The 19985-nt window shown below is 39.1% G+C and overlaps 1 protein-coding gene across 1 annotated transcript; it reads left to right on the top strand.

Moving 5' to 3' along the window:
• The first annotated feature begins 9962 nt into the window (after nt 1–9962).
• On the top strand, nt 9963–19379 carry prpf4bb (pre-mRNA processing factor 4Bb). The gene is made up of 16 exons (XM_014008366.1): nt 9963–10161; nt 10996–11077; nt 11512–12641; nt 12936–13109; nt 13236–13394; nt 14153–14234; nt 14328–14529; nt 15465–15538; nt 15664–15754; nt 16735–16882; nt 16982–17119; nt 17204–17357; nt 17445–17559; nt 17638–17789; nt 17899–17985; nt 18120–19379. Exons 1-16 carry the CDS (start codon nt 10103–10105, stop codon nt 18321–18323), a joined length of 3051 nt encoding a protein of 1016 aa, XP_013863820.1. The 5' UTR covers nt 9963–10102; the 3' UTR covers nt 18324–19379.
• Nucleotides 19380–19985: the final 606 nt, after the last annotated feature.

Below are 19985 nucleotides of genomic sequence, written 5' to 3'. Positions count from 1 at the left end.
CATATACATATACATATATATATAGTTTGTATTTTTTGATACAAAAAAGACAAATGTCCATGCCTTTCTTAACTTGTAATTTATTGAAAATAATTATGAACATTTGCTTAACTTGAAAAGTACAGTTTTTAAATGAAATGTTGCTGAAACAGCAAGTTTCTCAGTGGATCGCTCAGCAGTGTAGCCTGGGTGGAGTAGTCGAACGCAGATCCACTGAGCCTTCAACACAGCGCATCTTCAGAAGACAAGCTGATAAAATAAATTTTAAAAATCTRTATTGTTTGATACAAGTGCGTATTGAAGAGTACTGTTTTGAACAGTTTGATAAASATACATGTACTGTTGCAACCCTAATAAATACTGGTGCAAGTTTCAACTCAACCTCCAGTCGCTCCAGAAATCAGTAATTGGTGTTTGGTTGAAATAAAACTTTCTCAACAAAAACTGTCATTTTGAACAGCTAGAGGAGAGGAAGACACTTTATCGATCTTTTTAATGTCAGTGGTCTGAACTCTAAAATCCATTTGATGAATTTGGAGTTTAAGATTTCACAACTGGGACATCTTTAACTAGTATTTTTTTTATCACAATTTCAGAAAAGAATGTGCTGAAATAACAAACAGGTAAATACATATTGTAATGTGTCTCATATTATCTGACTAACACAGTAGCATCATTATAGAATACTTTTACTCAAACACTTTYACACTTTTAGTCAAAGAAAAACATTAAACTGTTTTCCCTTTAGGCAAAGTAACACAAAGACAAGTGTTCTTGCTCTTGTGAAAAACATATTAATGTTTTTTATGAAGTGGGAGAGACTATTAAAAGACCTTTACCGGAAGCTATGGTTAAGAAATGACGATTCAGCTGTAATTAATAAATGGGGAGAAAGAAAAAAGAACTATCTCCAATCAGTTCTGGTAAAGGCACTACAACACAGGAAACAGCATGTTGATTACAAGTAAATGCAAGCATAAAACACATCCACACACACATGTGATGTGCACCTGCACACAAAGTGTATGGAAAAAGAAAATTGGTACCCTCAAGACGAGGCCCAACAAATGTCTAATCTCATGTTGCAAAAAAAAAGAGAAAAACAAATAAATGCTTATAATTTCATTTCTCTGATTTATTCCCACATAAACGGTGTTTGTCACGGCGAAGATGTCGAAAAGGTCTCCGTCATTTATGTCCAAATGTTTAAAAGCTTCTCAGAAATAATGACTATATAATCTGTCATACTACATTTACAGAAAGAGGCAGCCATGTTATAAACAGGGAAGCTCTCAGTCAGTTCCTGCTTCAGCTGGAACTTCCACATCCTCAACCACAGAGAGAATTTCACTGTAAAATGAAACGTTATTCCTCTGATGCATTTAAAGGAGACATGATTTGCTTTTAAATCCTTCTTGTTCACATTTATATCATATAAACTGGAACGGCAATGCTTTGGTCTGAATTCCTCCTTATTGTAACTCCACAAGCCCCTCCTTCACCCCTTTTCTGAGCTGTGCTCATTKTGAGGCTGTCTCTTTAAATCCACACCAGACGCTTCACACCCAGACCCCCTCCAGATTCCAGACTGGTTCAGTTTGATAGAGGAGGTAACGAATGAACAAAGTGAATGTAATATATTATCATGGAACCATGTCCCATTTCAAGCTTTCACCTGTTGGATAACCGCTGACTTCTAATGACTCATCCTGGTAAAGCTGTAAAACATTCAGAAAGTACCAACAGGTCTGCATGTTCATCACTCAGGAACTTGATTGCTGCTGTTTTAAAACAAATCCATTAAGAAATGCTTTATTGTTATTGTCRTGGCAAGTTTACCAAGAATGCAGAAACACATTGGAATAAATGCACAGAAAGTCTGCGTGTGCGGTCGTCAAATGATTTAATCTTGAGCAACAACAAACAGAAGTCAATCAGGAAGTCTGTCGGGTTGTGGCTGACTCGTCAGCGGAAGCAGCCAATAATATAACACTATGTTAACACCATGTGACACTTTACAACCAATCACAATCTGACAAATGTAACTGCCTAACCAATAACAGGGCTCTCAGCCCAAAGAGTTACCTTATCAAAAACAAGAGAAGTCGTGCGTTGCTGGCGTCTTAACGTCTGGGGCAAACAGATTAACAGCYGAAAGAAGTTATCATAAGAAATATGAGTACTGGACAGTGTCAAGGTGAAACAGAAATAAATAATTAGTCCATAACAGTTATTCTACTGTGTTTTATTACAGAGACATTGAAACTGCAGTAATTAAACATGTAAACAGAGGCGGCGGCGGCGGCGGCGGCCAGCTGTAGCACTTCATGACTAGTCTAAGACATCGGCTCCCAAAGTTTTAAGATTTTGCAGCCAAAGCAACAGTAGCAGAGACCTGTGCCCCCAGTTATTTTTGGTTGATAAACATTGGAATCAAGTCAAATAAACAAGGGCAGTATTCAATATGCTAATTTCATCCATTTTTAAGTACACTAACCACACTCTTTTGTTACAACTAAAGCAAAAAAATGTTGTTGGTATTAATTTTTAAATGTAATTAATTCAGAAAATCTTTTCAGGACCACCTTGATGTTTCAGGAACCCATTGTGGATCCCAACCCCAACTTTGGGAACCACTGGTCTAAGACACTTCTAGCACGAAAAGCACGTCATTTGTTTGTGGCTGTGAAAATGCTGTTTGCATGCTTCTATTATATCATTTTATTTTTTTTAACAGGAGCCTTAATGTTCTTTGTGTTGATGAAATATGTTAATCAGAGTTAAACTCTTCCTTCTTAGTGAGTTAAAGTGTTCACACAATTTTTGTGTAAACAAGCACTGAACATATAACAGACATCAAAACCTAGAAACTATAATAGTGGAACATTGAATGAGGTGATCAAAATGATAGTTTGCTTTCCTCCCTGGTTTCTTATAAGAACTGGATTGCAGTACGTCTGCTGGGCTGAGCACTGATATCATTGCAGAGGCTGAAATTATACAGTGCAACGAAAACCCTGGTGATGTCCTCTAATGATAAAGTACAGACTGGAACTGGGTGCTAATAATGTTGTGCAGTTGATGTGATGTGAGACTCAGTTTTATATAAAGTCATTTATAAAAGCATCCAAAAGAACAAACATAGTTGAYTTGCTTTTGTAAAAAGTTTTAAAGTTTTTCCCCCTTTTTTTTTGGTCCAGGTTTTGAAGTCTGGTCCTGCATTTATGRCACAATTTAAGCTTTGTAGACAGCAATGATCATTTTAAAGGCAAAGTAAAATGATAGAGTCGAGCAAACAAGAGGTGATTTACAAATGGTCTGTTTTAGCATGTGAGCATTTTRCATTTTTCACAAAATACTGTGATAATTGGTGACCTTTTTAGAATTGTTTCAAAATYAATTTAGAAATGTTACACACTTTTTATTTGAAACACAGGATTAGTACAGTCATATTGCCTTCAGACTGCCTCATATTATCAATATAACCTTGTCTTTGTCAGGCAGGACTTCAGGACTGGTTTGACCACTTTAACAGTCAGCACATTCAGCTTCAGTACCTCAGTCCAATAATATTCATTGGAAAGGGAACTTTATATGGAAACACTTGGGCCCATGCATCCTCTGAGATCATTTTCATCAACTTGTTTGGCTTTTGTTCAGCTAGAACTGAGTATTTGCCAAACCAGTGGGAAAAGAAGCTTGGAGGCCAGAGTGTTGCCTTGCAGAGGGGTGGTTTGGTGGAAGTGGGGAGGTTAAAATCTTGAGATTCAGAACATTTACTATTGTTTTAATTAAATAATAGTTTAGCAATAGTTAGGCACTGCTTTCAAACAAGAGTTTTGTATTTTCATTCAGCAACACAGGAGGATTACAAGCTGTGTCCAATTTAGTTGAGTGTTTAGCTATGAGTTTGTTTGTTTTTGTCAATTTGGACAATTTAAACTTATTCAGAGTGGATTGATTTTCATCCCTGTGGCCGCCTACAAAAGACATTGACAACAAGCTCCAACACTTGATAGCTTAAACAGTTTGGAGAACAGAGAAAAGTGTTTCTTCTTGTTTTTGTTGTAATCTAAACTGAAACCACAGAATTAGCATTTCCTGAAAAAATGCAGTGTGAATGCCCAATGCTGAAAGATTTTTGCTGAATAGCTAAAAACAAAACTACTGGCCCAACAGCCAAAAAGTAGCTGAAATAGCTGAAATTGGCAGACAAATAAAAGAAGCCAAATTTTTGCTGAATTAAGCAGGAAGAAGATRAATTAAATTATCACAAAAATATTAATTTAGCTGAAAAATATCTTAAATTAGCGAAGACTAGCTGAAAACCGAGAAAACTGAATTAAGCATAAAAAGCTTAAAATAGCTTGAAGGTTATGGGACAGATTAGAAGCAAAAAAAGTTAAAATTATCAGAGGAATAGCAGAAAAGGTCCAAGTGATAGCTAAAAAGCAGAAAAATAAAATAAAATCAGCAAAATAAAAGACAAGGTGTTAAAAAAATCACAACCAGAACAAAAAGAAAAGTACAGTAAAGAGTTATGAATATTTTTGATGGGTTGTTGAAAACAGCTCCATTCATTATGAATGAGAAAACCATGGCAGAAAAAGCTAAATATTTCAAAAAATAATATTTCATCAAGTCAGAGTAAAGGAAGGAAAAAACAAGGACAGACATGTGCATTATATATATGTAATAGTATGAAAGATATTTTATATGGTAAAATGATCTGCCGTATAAGTTTACTGTGAGTCCAATAAAGTCAGATCAGTTGCAGTTTGTGAAATTTGTTTCTATTTTTTGGAATGTATCAAGTCTGATTGAAGTATTTAAACAATTTTTAATTGTTTTGTTTTCCTCATTTGCATCACCTCGATGTAAATGAGGAACAATAACTGATGATGCATCTCTGCAAAGTGCCTTTTGTCCAGCATAACTTCACCATAACATAAACAGTTTCAGATTTTTCCTATAGTTGTTTTACACCGTTTAATAATAGCCTGTGACGGGCTTAAAGCACACTTTCAAAAACTTCATCACTGACAACAAGGGAATTAGCAACTGGGGAGAAGAACTGCTTTYCCATCCCTTTCACTAAAGCCAACATAAATTTAATCCTACGACAAGCCCATATGTTTAGGTTGTACTTTACCCTAATAAATTGTGTCAGCACTATTCTTTTTGGAACCCAAACATCAGATGCTCCAAAGTGAAGCTGGAAAGAAAGGGAAGGGGAAAACAATAAAAACAAAGATGGTCGGAAAAACAAAGAACATCTGCGTTTGTGATGGCAGGCGTTCGTTTTTCTACAAAGAAGCGCTGGTGCAGCTTTGCTTTGAGGAAACCTTTCCAAGCCGTAACTCTCAAGTTGTCCACACGAACAGACAAAACCCAGCGAGGAGCGCAGGGGCCGGGGTGATGAGGGGTTAGCAAACTGCCTGAGTGTCTGTAACGGGCTCTATAATGGACTGTGGTTGTCTTCAGCAAGCATCTGTTGGACTCCATGTTTTATGACCCGATCCTTATTGTGTCTGCAGTGAAACCTGGGAGAGTGGGAGCRCGATGAGCTGAGGCAGACCTAATGTCTGTTTCTTTATTCCCTCGTTAAGAAAATAAAAGTCCCAGCAAAAGTAATAAAACCRATCTGGAGGTTTGTCACATCAAGAAATCTTTGTGGATAGCTTCTCCTGTGCTCGCAGGTTTCATTTGGAAACAGGGTTTTAGTTTTATGACTGTTATTTCACAAAAAATACTCTCTCCAAAGATGGTTTCTAACACCAAACGTCAAAATGAATCTCAAGCCTGAGCCTTAATCCAACATGACTACTGTTCACATGAAAAGGTGCTTATAACTACTGGTCTATCTACWGTATATCAGTAAACATGTTGTAACTGTGTTTGTATGTGCAAATGATGTGTTGTTATCAGCTTCTTTTGCTAATAGCAGCCAGCCTCACCACTAAGTACAATAGYGAGCAAATCCATAAATCGTTCTGTTTTACTGTAACATGTTTAACTCAAGAGTGACATCATTCCAAACTTTGAGCAGTGACTTTTAGGGCAAACAAAATGACTTTTGTCCTGAACAAAAACATTTCAACACCTAAAGCCACTGTGGCGCCACCATAGGTTCACAGGTTGCCTCGAAATGTCRAGATTTGTATTAGTATCCTCTGACTTTAATTTAAAGTTATAGAGTTCAGACTTTTTGAAGTGAKGTTTTGTGGAAATKCTATTTAATATATATTGTAAATAGCGCTTTGAACAACTTTAGTTTGAAGACAAAGAGTTCCCCTCTTTCTTTTCTTCTCTTTTGTTTTGCAATTTGTGAGCAGGTGGAGTAATTCTGAAGTGGTCCAGCCAGCAATGCTGTCATCAGACCATCAAAATCAATACAGTGATTGTGTCCTCTAAGTATTCCTGTATGTACTTTTTTTGCACTTTGATTCCCACTATACGTATGTTCCAATGTTTTGAAACTGTTCCCTCGTTGAGCCGAAAGCCCTTTTGTGAACTAAGACCAGTCTTAAATTTAATTTGTAGAGCATCTCGGTAGAAACACAAACATGGAAACTCACCTGCTCACTCTCCACTTCATCTTTCCAGCCACCCTGTTCATTCTTCTTTTCCCTCTTCCTCCGGCATCTCGACCATAATTCCTACTTCCTGAACAGAAAAGACAAACAGGTTAACAACAAATAAACAAAGAAATACAGCATATTCTTTAGGAAATCTCTGGATGCTACAGTAACTATCCTCCTGTCCTTCCAGACCTTTAGCAGTCTGAAGGCATAGCCCTTTTTTGTGACCTGTAACAACAAAGTACTTTAAAAATATTCCCCTTATGTACTGTGTCTGTGGTCAACTCTTTGAGTCCTTTAAAAATAGCCCAACTGCCATTATGRCACACAGTTATTTATACTGACTTGCAGTATGTGGTTATTTACAAGCCCAAATAGTAGCAGCAGTAGCTAGCTGTTGTACCTCATGTTCACCTTGGTGCATTATGGGGCAGGGAGGTGTCTCTGCATAGCTGTGTAAGGCCAAACTACAGGTGGCTGATCTTGCCTCTGCTCAGACAAAAGTATTTTATTTCTTCCAGGTCATTCAAAAATATATTTATGACAGGTACGAAATGATTTGTCCTCAGAAAACTACTTCAGAAGACATTAACTATGTTTTAAATGCTGTAAAGTTCTTATATTCACCACAGAGACTCTTACACAAAATCAGTTTCTCATCACTGCTGAAGCTGAGTCAGACAGCAGCTTGGAAACGTTCATGCAAGCTTATTATGAAGTCAGTGCATTTTTTGTGTGACTCAGTAGGTTTTAATAAGTGGATTTACACTTTTAAATCAGTGTGGTTCTTTTGAAAAGGTTTACGGAAATATGCTAACAAGGGTCACAATGTTTACCAGGTTTCATAAGCAACTCTGCACTTCCTCCCTCTGCTGTTGATATGATGACACGTCACATGAAACAATGTCATGTCTGGTTTCACAAAGATCAAAACATTGTCAGCAAAATGCCAAACTTAAAGCATCACTTTAAGAACAAACAGCTGACAATAGCTTTTTGGGTCATGACACTGAATAACTGCAGATATAATCCAGACCTGAATGACTAGAAGTTTTGTGGTGTTTATGTGTGGAAACAGACAGGAGATGTGGAAAAATACAGTGTATCTGCTAAACATCAGCATGTGAGCCCTGCTAAAGTATGTCGGCATGATGATTTTAGCAATTAGCTAAAAGGAAGGTTCAGAGAAAGCCACACAGCTAAATGTTGCCCTGGGTGCTGTGTGTTTGGGCTGTTTTACTTCCTGAGGTATAGAAAGTACTAGAAAAAATAACTAACTAAAATTACAAAATATCTTAACAGTAAACAACTTTTGTAAAAATTATTTCACTGATAAGAAAAGTACTTAAAAGCCTTAAAACTGCTCACAGTAMTCAGGAAAGTAAAAGTACTTTTACACACATTCTAAGAAATTAGGTGTTGAGCTTAAACACTTTCTTTAAAAAAATGTRTACATTTCTCAGTTTATTCAACTTGGTTCAGTGGAACCAGTTGACATAACTTGGTTATGTAAATTTAACTCTTCATTTTTGTAATCAACTCCTTTCATGATGAGTTTTGGTCATGTTTAAATTTGTAGCATTTGATGAAGTAAAAGTACATTTTAATGTTTTGAAAGGAATGAAATAAAAGAAAAAGTTACAATTGAAAAAAATACCTGGTAAAATTACAGATCCTCAAAAAAATAACTTAAGTAATGTAACAAAGTAAATGTATTTTTTACTCTATTCATCTGTTTATTTCTAAGAAGAAACAAAAATATCCCAAAACTTATAGGAAACTACAGTAGGTTTTGAAAAGAGCAGACTGGGTTTGTATGGACAAACTGCTTACACGTGGAGTGATAAAATATATAGAAGAGAAATWGGTCTTCAGGCTGCATGGCTTATTTTGGTACACAACATTTGTCTCACAGTGCAAACATTTATGATTTCCTGGGCAGCAGAGGTCTCCACTGTTGAAATATCTAATTCATCTGTGACTAGGACTTTAATCGGTTGTGAGGCCACCAGCTTKCCACTTTACCGCATAAATCTGAGAYACATGAAAGRTCCGGTGWGTGAGCTACAGCTCAGGCTGCCTGCACTCATGTTTTATCTTTCAATCAGAAATGCTCCAGCAAAAAAAATGTCACATACAATCTCACGCTTGCAAATAGAACCTAAAGTAGAATTTCAAAGGTTGCTTTTCTTTTGTTTCCACACTCTTTTACGTGAAGCAAGAAGTCATCCAAACACACACCGATAATGGCAGCATCTGCAGATCTGTCAGCTGCCAGAATTTCACCCCATCTGCAAGCCTGTCAGCGTTAATGCCTCTATCTGCAAGCTTTCTCACCACTGTGAACAAGCGAACCGCAGGTGCCTCACTATAACATGATTTACGGCTTCATATAAAACTGTCAAGAGAGGATAAAAGCAACATTTGTATTGCTTGTGCATCCTTGAAAGTGATGTGATTTCACAAAACAGACTAGAAGCATCATCTTTGCAGCTTTCTGCACTTTAGCATAATGACTAAGGGTTTCCAGAGAAGACAAAAGTCTTTAAAAAAACATTTTTCTACTTCACAGTTACAAATTTGCTGTTTGAGAGGGAACAYATTTTGTATCATTGTTCTTTGGACATATTGTGGTAGTTTTGGCAGCTAATAATGGAAAAAAGCAAGCATGATCAGACATCAAAACTTTACTTTTACATAAAGTATTTTMCAGTTACATTAGACTTCTATTTCATGGCATGTCTCTTTAAAATGCTCTAATTTATCTGCAAAATATTGTGCAGAAAATATTTTTGTTACTTACTGTGAATGTGTTAATATTACAAATTGGACATCTTGAATTGAGCTGACTCGAAAAGTTAGACGGTTGTAGATGTACAGTATATCAAAAGATTACTCTCTTACATTTTTATTAAATTCTCTTTTGTGGTTCATGATATACAGTATTTTGCTAGCAGACAAAGAGGGTTCCTCTTGAAGAAMAGTAATTTAAACCAACCAAAAACATTTTTTTCCCCTGTTGTAAAGCAGACAAGCCGCCTCTTCTCCATTTGTTCTGCCCTTTTGTAAATGTTTTGGCCACCCCTCAGACCACTACTGCACATGTTGGGTGGTCAACATAAACAAACTTAAAACTCATGATTTGGTCTTTGTTCAGAAATCTGTTAAATATACTTTGCAAGCATCAAGCTCATAGCATCAGTGGGGAGTGCTTGGGCAAATTTGAATAATCACTTAGAAAGAAGAAAAATGTTTAAACTGATTAAAACCTCCATATCGACAGCGACGATGAACAAATTAAATTAAAATATCAAACAACCATGCCACCTGGTGAACAAAATAAAAACAGCAACAACAAAAAAAAAAAAGAAAGAAAGAAAGAAAGAAAGAAAGAAAGAAAACCAGGGCACACTTCCTGTCTGCAATGCGCCGCCGGCACACCAGGGGCAGACCAATAATATGGCTTCGTTTCCGTCCTAAATATTCAGCGAAGAAGAAGAGCGACTCTTCAGCTGGGGAAAATGGCAGACGTGGAGATGGATATCATGTCCAGCAGAATGAATAATGGCAACGAACACGTGTGAGTTATTTTATTAAAGACCGTTAAGGATGGTAGTTGAAAAGTGTAAGCGACGTCCAGATGTCAAAATGAGAGATTTAAAGGTTGAAATTTTTGGAAAGCACCACAAGTTTACGTTGCCGCTCGGCCGAGCTAAATTACATGCTAACGACCGGGTAACGTTTTGGGCTAAAGCTGCTAATGTTCTTTAKCTCCGGTACCAAACGCTTGGTTTAACCCAGAGCAAATGTGTACATATTGTGTTTGGTCGTATTTGTCTTCACACTATCTGCATGTCTGACCACTTTCAGAACATTTAGTAGTTGTATTTTGYGACGATTCCATCATTTGAGTTAGCATGGTGTGCTAAAGACATTAGCATTCGCAGCTAGTTGCTGAAATTTGACTTGGCGGTTTGGATTATAGGAAGGGCTAACATGTAAAACTGACTTGGCGATAAATGAGGGTCAATGCCACATCATTTATTATATTTAGCTTCTGCTCAGCGTCACTTCAATTTGAAGATAAATCAAGAACATTACGTAACCTTGATTTGCTCAAAGTTACTTCTGTGTTTATTACTGCTTATATAAATTTAACTTCAGCTGTATCCGCACTTCAGTACAAGAAAGACTGCATGACTGTGCTTTGCTAACTTGTTGTTTTATGTCTACATAAATATTTTTGTGTACTACTTTTTGAGACTTAGTGTTTGACCACTGCTGATGACGTCATTGTCCCAAACAATGTTTCCTACTTTTGCCATTTTTTTCAGCAAATTCAGAGACGAGTTGCTAATTTTAACATCATTTTGCAACATGTTTTTGTTTGACGTTTTACATTTTCCTCAAACAGAAAGGAAGATCTGGAAAGCCATGAACGAAGCGAGAATGAGGACAGCGGGGACTTGTCAGAGGAAGAAGAGGAGGAGGAAGAGGTAGGGCTGAACAAGAGCAAGACTTAAATCTTCAGATGTGGTAAATAAGATCCTAAAAGTTTTTGTACATTAAGGTTAAAATTATTATTTAAAGTAGTTACTCTATTTAACCCTTCTGTTGTCGTTGGATCAAACTGATAAATTTAGTAACACTTGAGGCAACGTCTGTCCAGTTTGATCCCACTGGGACATTTTAAGCACATCTTAAAGAAATGGTAACATGTTTTATGATCTTTGTATAAATGATGTTGTGTATCACAAGTCTCTCTTGTAAATGAGACTACATGTCTCAATGAGATTACTTGCCTAAATAAAAATTTAAAAAGCATAATTTGCGTTGTATATAAAAACTTGCAACGATTTGCAATTTAAGTTAAAGCACTAGTTGCTGTAAATCTAATATTTAAATAAATTGTGTTGTGTTTTTATGCCAGGAGGAAGCTGCAAATATTAATGAGAAGGTGGATGAAAAGTCCAAACATCACAGCAGCAGTGGCAAACACAAGAGGAAAAAACACAAGCATCGCAGCAAGCACAAAAAGCACAAACATGTGTCTGATGAAGACAAGGACCGCAAACGCAAGCATCGACACAAACACAGGAAACACAAACGCAAAGAGGGCTCCTCCCCGTCAGCTGCCGCCCTTTTTGGCTCCTCCAGCCAACAGAAAGTGGAATCTTCTCCCTCGTCCGGAAATCCTAGTCTGGACGACAGGGCTGTGTTGGAGGATTTGGAGAAACAGAGGGCCATGATCAAAGCTGAACTGGACAGCCAATTGATGGAGGGCAAGGTTCAGTCTGGCATGGGTTTGATCCTCCAGGGCTATAACTCTGGATCTGAAGAGGATGGAGATGCAAGGTTTAGAAATGGAGAACAGCATCCAAGAGGCAGCTCAGGTAAACCTATATCTCCCAGAGGGGGAAAAGGTGGGAAATCTAGACGGGACTCGACGGCAGAGGTCAGTAAATCCAGCTCCAAGCGTCGTAGTCGTAGTAAATCCGTAGATAAGCCCGCCAAGGAGACAAAGCAGGACAGGGGGACCAAAAGCAGTAAGGTTACAGGTGTTAAAGACCGAGGCCGTGGCAGGAGCAGATCAAAGGACAGAAAGCGCTCAGACAGCACTGATCAGTCCAAGGAGAGAAGAAAGTCACATTCTCCTTTCAACTTACGAGCTGAGCAGAAAGTTAGTCGTGCTGATAGACGTTCCTCTCCACCGCGAGACGTCAGACCAGACAGAGCAGGTCGACGATCCAGATCACCTGTTCGAGAACGGCCAAGTCGCTCCGATGCCGATCGGGACAAACGACCAGCCAAGTCCCCGTCTAAGGACACGTTGGGAAAAGAGAACCGCTCCCCCCACAGACGAGGGCCTCACAGCCCCATAAGAAGACGCAGCGCTTCCCCTCGTCACAGGGACGCCCACCCCACAACTGTCAGTGCCTCGGACAGGACGTCCAAACCGAGCCACTCTCCATCCAGAACCAAACCCTCCCCCAGGAGAGCCCGCAGTCGTTCAGCAGACACCAGGAGGCGCGATGCAGACAGGCAGGAGTCTCCACTCAGGTTGGTCAAAAGTTGGACTTTTGGAGCTGTTGCTTATTGTTCAGCATRTCTGTCCCTGTAGTGTTGTCTGAACAGTTGGTTCATTCTGTAAATAGCAGTTATTTATAGTTTGAATTCCAAGATGGAGATCTCGAAGCAAACATCACCTGTTGCTGTTGCTGCTCATTTTTGTTTCTTTTGAAAAACTAGAAGTTCAAAAGACAAGAAAAAAACCAGTCTCATTTACTCATGACACAATGAAGATAAAAAGACAAATGTTGGATAAACAGGGAATATTTGCCTTTGATCCTTTAGAAAACGGTCCCGTTTGGATCCTGGACCAGGCAGAGACAGATCACGGGAGGGGAGTCCCAGGTCCGCCTCTCGCCGCAGAGTGAGTCGCTCTCCTCTAAGGAGGAGATCCCCATCACTACGTCGACGTTCTCGGTCCTCGCCCCGCAGGCGAAGCAGGTCTCCACTCGGACACAGGTAWTTTTATTCTTTTTGTAGAAATCACCCGTTGTTAACAGTTCCCATATTTAAAGGCAGGGTTTGGACACTTGTCTTAATTTCTGTTTTTAAGTGATTAATCATCCATCTTGACATGACTCGCAGGTCCGGGGAGAGGGACAGGTATGGTAGACTTCGCCAGTATCGACGCTCAATGTCTCGTGATCGGGAGAGACGGAGGCGACGCAGCAGAGACGAAGACAAGTTTAAAGGAAGCCTTTCAGAGGGAATGAAAGTTGACCAGGAGTCCTCCGAGGGAGAAACGTAYGTTAAAAACATTTTTAAAGGGGCAATACCATGTAAAATCTACTTTTTTGAGTTTTATGTCATGTTAAAATGTTATACTCTCATAAAAACATGCCCAAAGCCTTGCTTTGACTCATTCATGCATGTTTGAGAAATCCTGCAGCGTTTTTAGGAAGCCATGCTGAGGAGCAAAACGACAGATGGGGACCAGAAACGCCCCTGGAACGTGTCTTTAAGCCGAACTTCCTCATCACGGAGCACACCTCCCCACCCCCCCACTCCACACACCCCGCCCATGACTCCTGCAGGCTCTCGGCAGTAACAGAGCAAAGTGAAAGTGAAACTTAAACTGTCTGCTGCTCAACTTTACTGCTCAYTCAGTGAAGCTCTTTTCAGATTCAAAATACCTTTGAGGAAATGTATTTTCAGATGCCAAGTAAACTGCATCATAGTGTCACGCRAAGTTAGTTTGCACATTAAAATATGTGAATATTTTCTTTGTTTCTTTAAATAATTGTATTTGTATATGCATTTGGACACCTGCTAAATCTACTAATTTTGCAGTCTTCAGTCCACCATTGTTGCTGTGTTTATTTATTTTTTTCATTGAAATGTGTTCTAAAGCAAACTGGAAATCATCTTGATTTAAGGGTGTCCAGTAAATAATATTCAGTTTCAAATAGTCTCTTAATAAACTTCATTTGGACATGATTTATTTCTTATTAATTTAGAGCCTAAATATGTATTTTTGTTTCTCTGATTCTGGTTGTTTGCAGGTTGGAGGACTTTGAGGGTGAGGAGATTGATGAAGAGGCCCTCATTGAGCAGCGGCGACAGCAGCGCATGGCTATCGTCCAGGTCTGTTCCCTAACAAACTGACCGATGAAGAGAAAAGCATTTTGTAGCCGATCTCCCTTCAAACTCTCCTCGTTGCTTTTTATTGTTGCACAGAAATACAAAGTGTTGAACGAAGACACCAACCTGGTGTCTGAGCCCAGCAGTCCTCAGAGCAGCACGCGTAGCCGCTCGCCCTCACCTGATGACATACTGGAGCGAGTAGCTGCAGATGTAAAGGAGTACGAACGCGAGAATGTCAACACTTTCGAGGCCAGCATCAAAGCCAAGCACAACCTCATCGCCCAGGAGAAAGATGGTAATTTCCTGGTTAAAAGATCTAGTTGTGTTGGCGTACAAGGCCAACTGAATGAACCACACCATTGTATGTGCTCCATTGTTCACTGCTAGTGGTCACATGACTTCAAGCTGTCTAAAGCTATTCCAGGGTAGATCCAGAAGACTTTTTTTTTTCCACTGAGGCCTTTTCTTATTGGTAGAAAGGAYGCCCAAGTCACTTTATCTGCTGCTGAAGAACACAGCCTTCTGGGAACAAGGAAGAAAGCAGCTAGCATTTTTTYCCCTTAATCATGAAGTTTTTCCTTAAGGCACTGCCGCACTGTTTTAGACAACTTGTGCCAACTTCTGAAAATTTTGTTTAGACTATTTTGCACATATTTATTATATAGTCGATCGAATTGTTAGTATTACAGAATGCATAAATCAAAAAGTTAGATTTTTTTTTCTCTTTTCCCATCTTTAGCTTAGACATCTTTAGTGTTGGACAACTTTTCAAAAGTTGTCTAAAATAGCGTGCCAGGACCTTAATGCTTTCATGGTTCGCTGGAGAAAAAACAGTGGTGAATTGATAAAGCTGCAGTCTGGTCAATAAAAACATAATTGTCTTACTGCTTGAACAGTAAACCTTTTTCCTAAATATTGGCACAGAGTGTCACCTTAAAGAGTGACCAAAGTACACGAAMGTGCAGAAAATGATGGGCATGCTCTGTGTGAGAACGGCAGTTTTGTGATGCAGGGGTCATAATTTTGTGTTTTTCTTCTGTCATATGTTCATTCAGTTGCTGGCTTGTATTCCAAAGCCTGGTTGTGTCTGCCTCCTGCAGCATGTTTTGATCTCTGCAGAGTATGTGAATCAAACACATGTTCCAGATATACTGTTTTAAGATGTGGTGTGTGAGCTGAGGAACTCATCTTGTGCTGTGGTCCGTTTGTTTTATTGCCGTTTTGTTTCAGGAGCCAACCCAAAGAAGCCTTCAGCCCCTGACATGTTTATAGAGTCAGACGACATGTTTGCTGCTCATTTTGATGTGAGTATCAAAATGTTAAGTCTTGAGTGGCACCCTTTGCATTTTAACATCCTATAAACTGACTTTTTGTTTCATAAAAAAAACCATGGATACACACCATGACCTTGTTTGTGCTGACTCTGCAGAGTGCCAGGATGAGAGCAGCTGGAGTTGGAAAGGACTTCAAGGAGAACCCAAACCTCAGGGACAACTGGACTGATGCTGAAGGGTACTACAGTAAGTGCTTTCAAATACTTCCCGATATTTCAAAATAAACATGCAGTATTATTATAGATACTGTTTACTCTCTAACAGCTCTGTGGCAGTACTATTGTGCAGCAGGGATGTCCCCATCAGATACTCAGTTTCAGTATCTGAGGCAGATATGGCCAGTTTTTGAAAATTGGGTAGAATCAGATTTAGTCATGTGATCGGGTCGATCCAGTTTTCACGACAGTTTTCAGCATCATCATGCTTTACAACTGCCATTAAGAAGTGTAGMTGCACACAAGTATGCAACCATGTCCACAGTGTGGGAACACTTTTCAATAGAAAACAATGATGCTGAAACTGCAKCTTGCAAAATCTGCAAACTGGATATTTCTTGTGGTGGGAACAGCAGGGCTCGCTTTAATACTACCAACCTTGTCACTTAGAAAGAAATAAAGATATCGGATCGGTATCGGAAAGTCTAATCATTAAAAAATTCAGATTGTATCAGGAGCCACAAAATCTGGATCAGGACATCCCTATCGTGCAGCATACAGTGTGTACTAATTCTTTGTTTTTCAAAGTGGGGTCCGCAKTGTGCTGGGGGACCCCAGAAAACTGAAGGGAAGATGAGAGAAAAAAATAAGAAAAAAATGCATCTACTGTTTCAAATCATTATCATAAAATCGAATCTGTTTTTAGTATATTATTTTACAATATTTAGAATAAATGTGTTGAAATTTGTTGAAAAGTTGTTTTCTTAGTGGGAATATAATAATACATCTTTAAAACATGTTGGTTAATAAAATTCTTAAGCTAAGCAAATGTAATAATTATTGAATAGTGAATATAAAACATTCTAAAAGTTTCTGGGTTTACAAGGGGGGTCCCCGGCCASAAGATAATGCTGTTTGGGGCGGGGTCATGGCATGAAWAAGTTTGGGAACCCCTGTACTAATCATACACATTTTTTCATGAATACATTTGTGGTTTTTGTGCTGCTATAGGGGTGAACATTGGAGAGACATTAGACAAACGCTATGACGTCTACGGCTACACGGGTCAGGGAGTGTTCAGCAATGTAATCAGAGCCAGGGACACTGCCAGGGCTGGCCAGGAGGTGGCAGTCAAGATCATCAGAAACAATGAGCTGATGTGAGTCAAACTCTGGAACAATAARTAGCTGTTTTATGGTTATCAACACTACATATTTAAATGTATCTTTCTCATTTCTAATGTGTTTGTGATAAACAGGCAGAAGACGGGTTTAAAAGAGTTAGAATTCCTCAGGAAGCTGAACGACGCCGATCCCGATGACAAGTTCCACTGCCTTCGCCTCTTCCGACACTTCTACCACAAGCAGCATCTTTGTCTCGTGTTTGAGCCTCTTAGGTACTAAAAGGGAGMGTGGTCATCTTTTGACATGTGATGATTGCAGCGTTTATTTTACCCCGCCTGTTCACGTCTCATCTGTAGTATGAATTTGCGAGAGGTGCTGAAGAAATACGGCAAAGATGTTGGACTCCACATCAAAGCTGTGCGGTCTTACAGCCAGCAGCTCTTCTTGGCTCTGAAGCTGCTCAAACGTTGCAACATCCTCCACGCTGACATCAAGCCAGACAACATCCTGGTACCGTTGAAACGCAACTCAAATTTCTAGAATATTAAAAATGACAGCGTCACATGTAACGTGCTAAATTATTTGTCTTTTTAAAAGGTCAACGAGTCCAAAACCATTCTGAAACTCTGTGACTTTGGTTCTGCTTCACATGTCGCTGACAATGACATCACACCGTATCTTGTCAGCAGATTCTACCGAGCTCCTGAAATTAGTAAGTAGGAGCAGTTTGTATTTTCACCATAAATTAAGTTTTGTTTAATTCAGGCTTTACTAAAAACATCTATCTCAGTCATAGGGAAGCCTTATGACTACGGTATTGACATGTGGTCTGTCGGCTGCACTTTGTACGAGCTGTACTCGGGCAGAATCCTGCTTCCTGGGTCTTCCAACAATCACATGCTGAAGCTGGCAATGGACCTGAAGGGCAAAATGCCCAACAAGGTAACATTGCATCAGATCAGTTCAGTTTCTTCTTGGGATAATGGGAGAAGTGTTGCTGTTCTGTGTTGTGCTCAAGAAGTGATGCAACTTTATGGATTTTTTTCTTCAGATGATCCGGAAAGGATTGTTCAAAGACCAGCACTTTGATCAGAACTTGAACTTTCTGTACATTGAAGTAGACAAAGTGACCGAAAGGGTAAGAAAACCTTCAAGCTTACACTATATTTTTTTTATCAGCTCACTTGTAGCATATAGTATTTTATAAATAAATCATAAAGCAATTTGATCAGTTTTGACATAACTCCTTTTTTTTCTGCTGTGTGCAAACAGGAGAAGGTGACAGTGATGAGCACCATCAACCCTACCAAAGACCTGCTGGCAGAATTAATAGGAGGCCAGCGACTGCCTGAGGACCAGAGGAAGAAGGTAATGCAGCTGAAGGACCTGCTGGAGAGCACACTGATGCTGGACCCAGCTAAACGCATCAGCATAAACCAGGCTCTGCAGCACCCCTTCATCCAGGAGAAGATCTGACTCTGAACGCACCAAACGCTCCCACATCAGGCGGACAGAACCGACCACTAAAGCAGCTCTGATAGGAACTCTGCAGCGAGGCAACCCACCTACATACATTGTTTTAGAAAACCACTGTGTTTTGTTCTTCAACAGGACTTTGGTAATGGATACATAATTATTTTATTGTAAATAGTTCATTGAAATTGTAGCCATTGTCAAAGTTACACATTTTCGCATTTTTCTTTGTAAACTTCCTACCCTGCAATGCAGTTAAACATTTTTTTATTATTTACCTGGCACTGGAGTGACAGATGATTAAAGAGAAACGATTCCTGTAAATAATGTATGTCTATTACATTAAGAATATCAAGCAGCACACAGTTAAATTCTGTCATGAAAGCCGACCTCAGAATCCATCGTTTGTTTTTAACCATGTTGCTCATCATGGGGCGCTGCATGCTTTAGAATGTGCACCCTCTGTGCTCTGTGGTGCAGGCCTGTGTAAATGCTCCGTTTCTGCAACCAGTGTCCCTCGTGTTTCTGCAGCCTCTGACATTGAGGCCTGACCTGAAGGAAAATTTATGCATTTCTAGTTTATGATTTTTAATTTTGAAAGCAGATAGTATTTTTTATTTTTGTTTGTTTGTTTTACTTCCTCTCCCTGCTGCACTCTGGCTTGGTCCTAGCTAAAGGCTCTCACATTTAAGTGCCTCCTGTTTGAGCCTGGTGTGTGAAAACACCAAACAAAATAATGCTAGCCTAAAGAAGCCACACTTATGACCCTCCCCCTCTAAATAATGTACATAGAGTCCATGGTTCCTGTTTTGTGTATGTTTAATTCTTTTTTCTTTACATGAAGTGGTAAAATCAATCTTGTGATTATAATAAATAGTTGTGGAAACGCTGCTGAAAGAGCACCTTCGGTATAAAACGGCTTTTTAGTAATAAAATGTTTGCTACTGTACACACAAAGCTTTTCATTTGTTTGTTTGGATATTGCAGTGAATTATATCCTGTGATCAGTCTCAAATTATAGACTAACAATTAAAAATAAAATGTTTGAAAATAGCTGAACATGCTGCCCAAGAAGTGTACCCAGTTCAGCTCTGAGATTAAAATGTGTTCAAAACAGGCAATTTTTTATGGTTTATAAGAAGATCGCGGCAACCTTGGAGCATCAAAAGTAAAACCTGTATTTTGTAACCAGTTTTAACAAATCTCAGCTCTTGCACTTTCCTGCATTTTTGTCATGAGATTGTGCTTGAGCTAATAAAGCATAATGGGAGGCTCGCTTTGAAAAGATTTCCAATTTTTTCCCTCCATTTTTGAAAGTGGGAGCGTGATGCAAGAGCTCTCTCTACTCCAACAGAATCTAAGAGGGGCTTCTGATCGGAGCTGATGGGCTGTCAACCTCAAGGGTCTGTAAATACACGTAGGCTGTAGTGGGATAACCACCAGTAAAGATGTCAGCATGAATGGGTYGGCGTGCTAACACCTGCTGGCTTTAATCTCAACATGAAGAGATGAAGACTTGACTGCCTTTAATGTGAACATGTAACCAAACAAGTTTATAGCTATCAAATTCATGAGCAGAGGTCAACCTGTGGATGTAATATCTTGTAACGATCACTAGAGGGCACCAGAACTATCGGAGCACCTATATATACATATACATATATA

Source organism: Austrofundulus limnaeus, unplaced genomic scaffold (assembly GCF_001266775.1).
Source record: "Austrofundulus limnaeus strain Quisiro unplaced genomic scaffold, Austrofundulus_limnaeus-1.0 Scaffold49, whole genome shotgun sequence".
Taxonomy (NCBI): Eukaryota; Metazoa; Chordata; class Actinopteri; order Cyprinodontiformes; family Rivulidae; genus Austrofundulus; species Austrofundulus limnaeus.
This window is presented reverse-complemented; position numbering and strand designations above follow the sequence as displayed.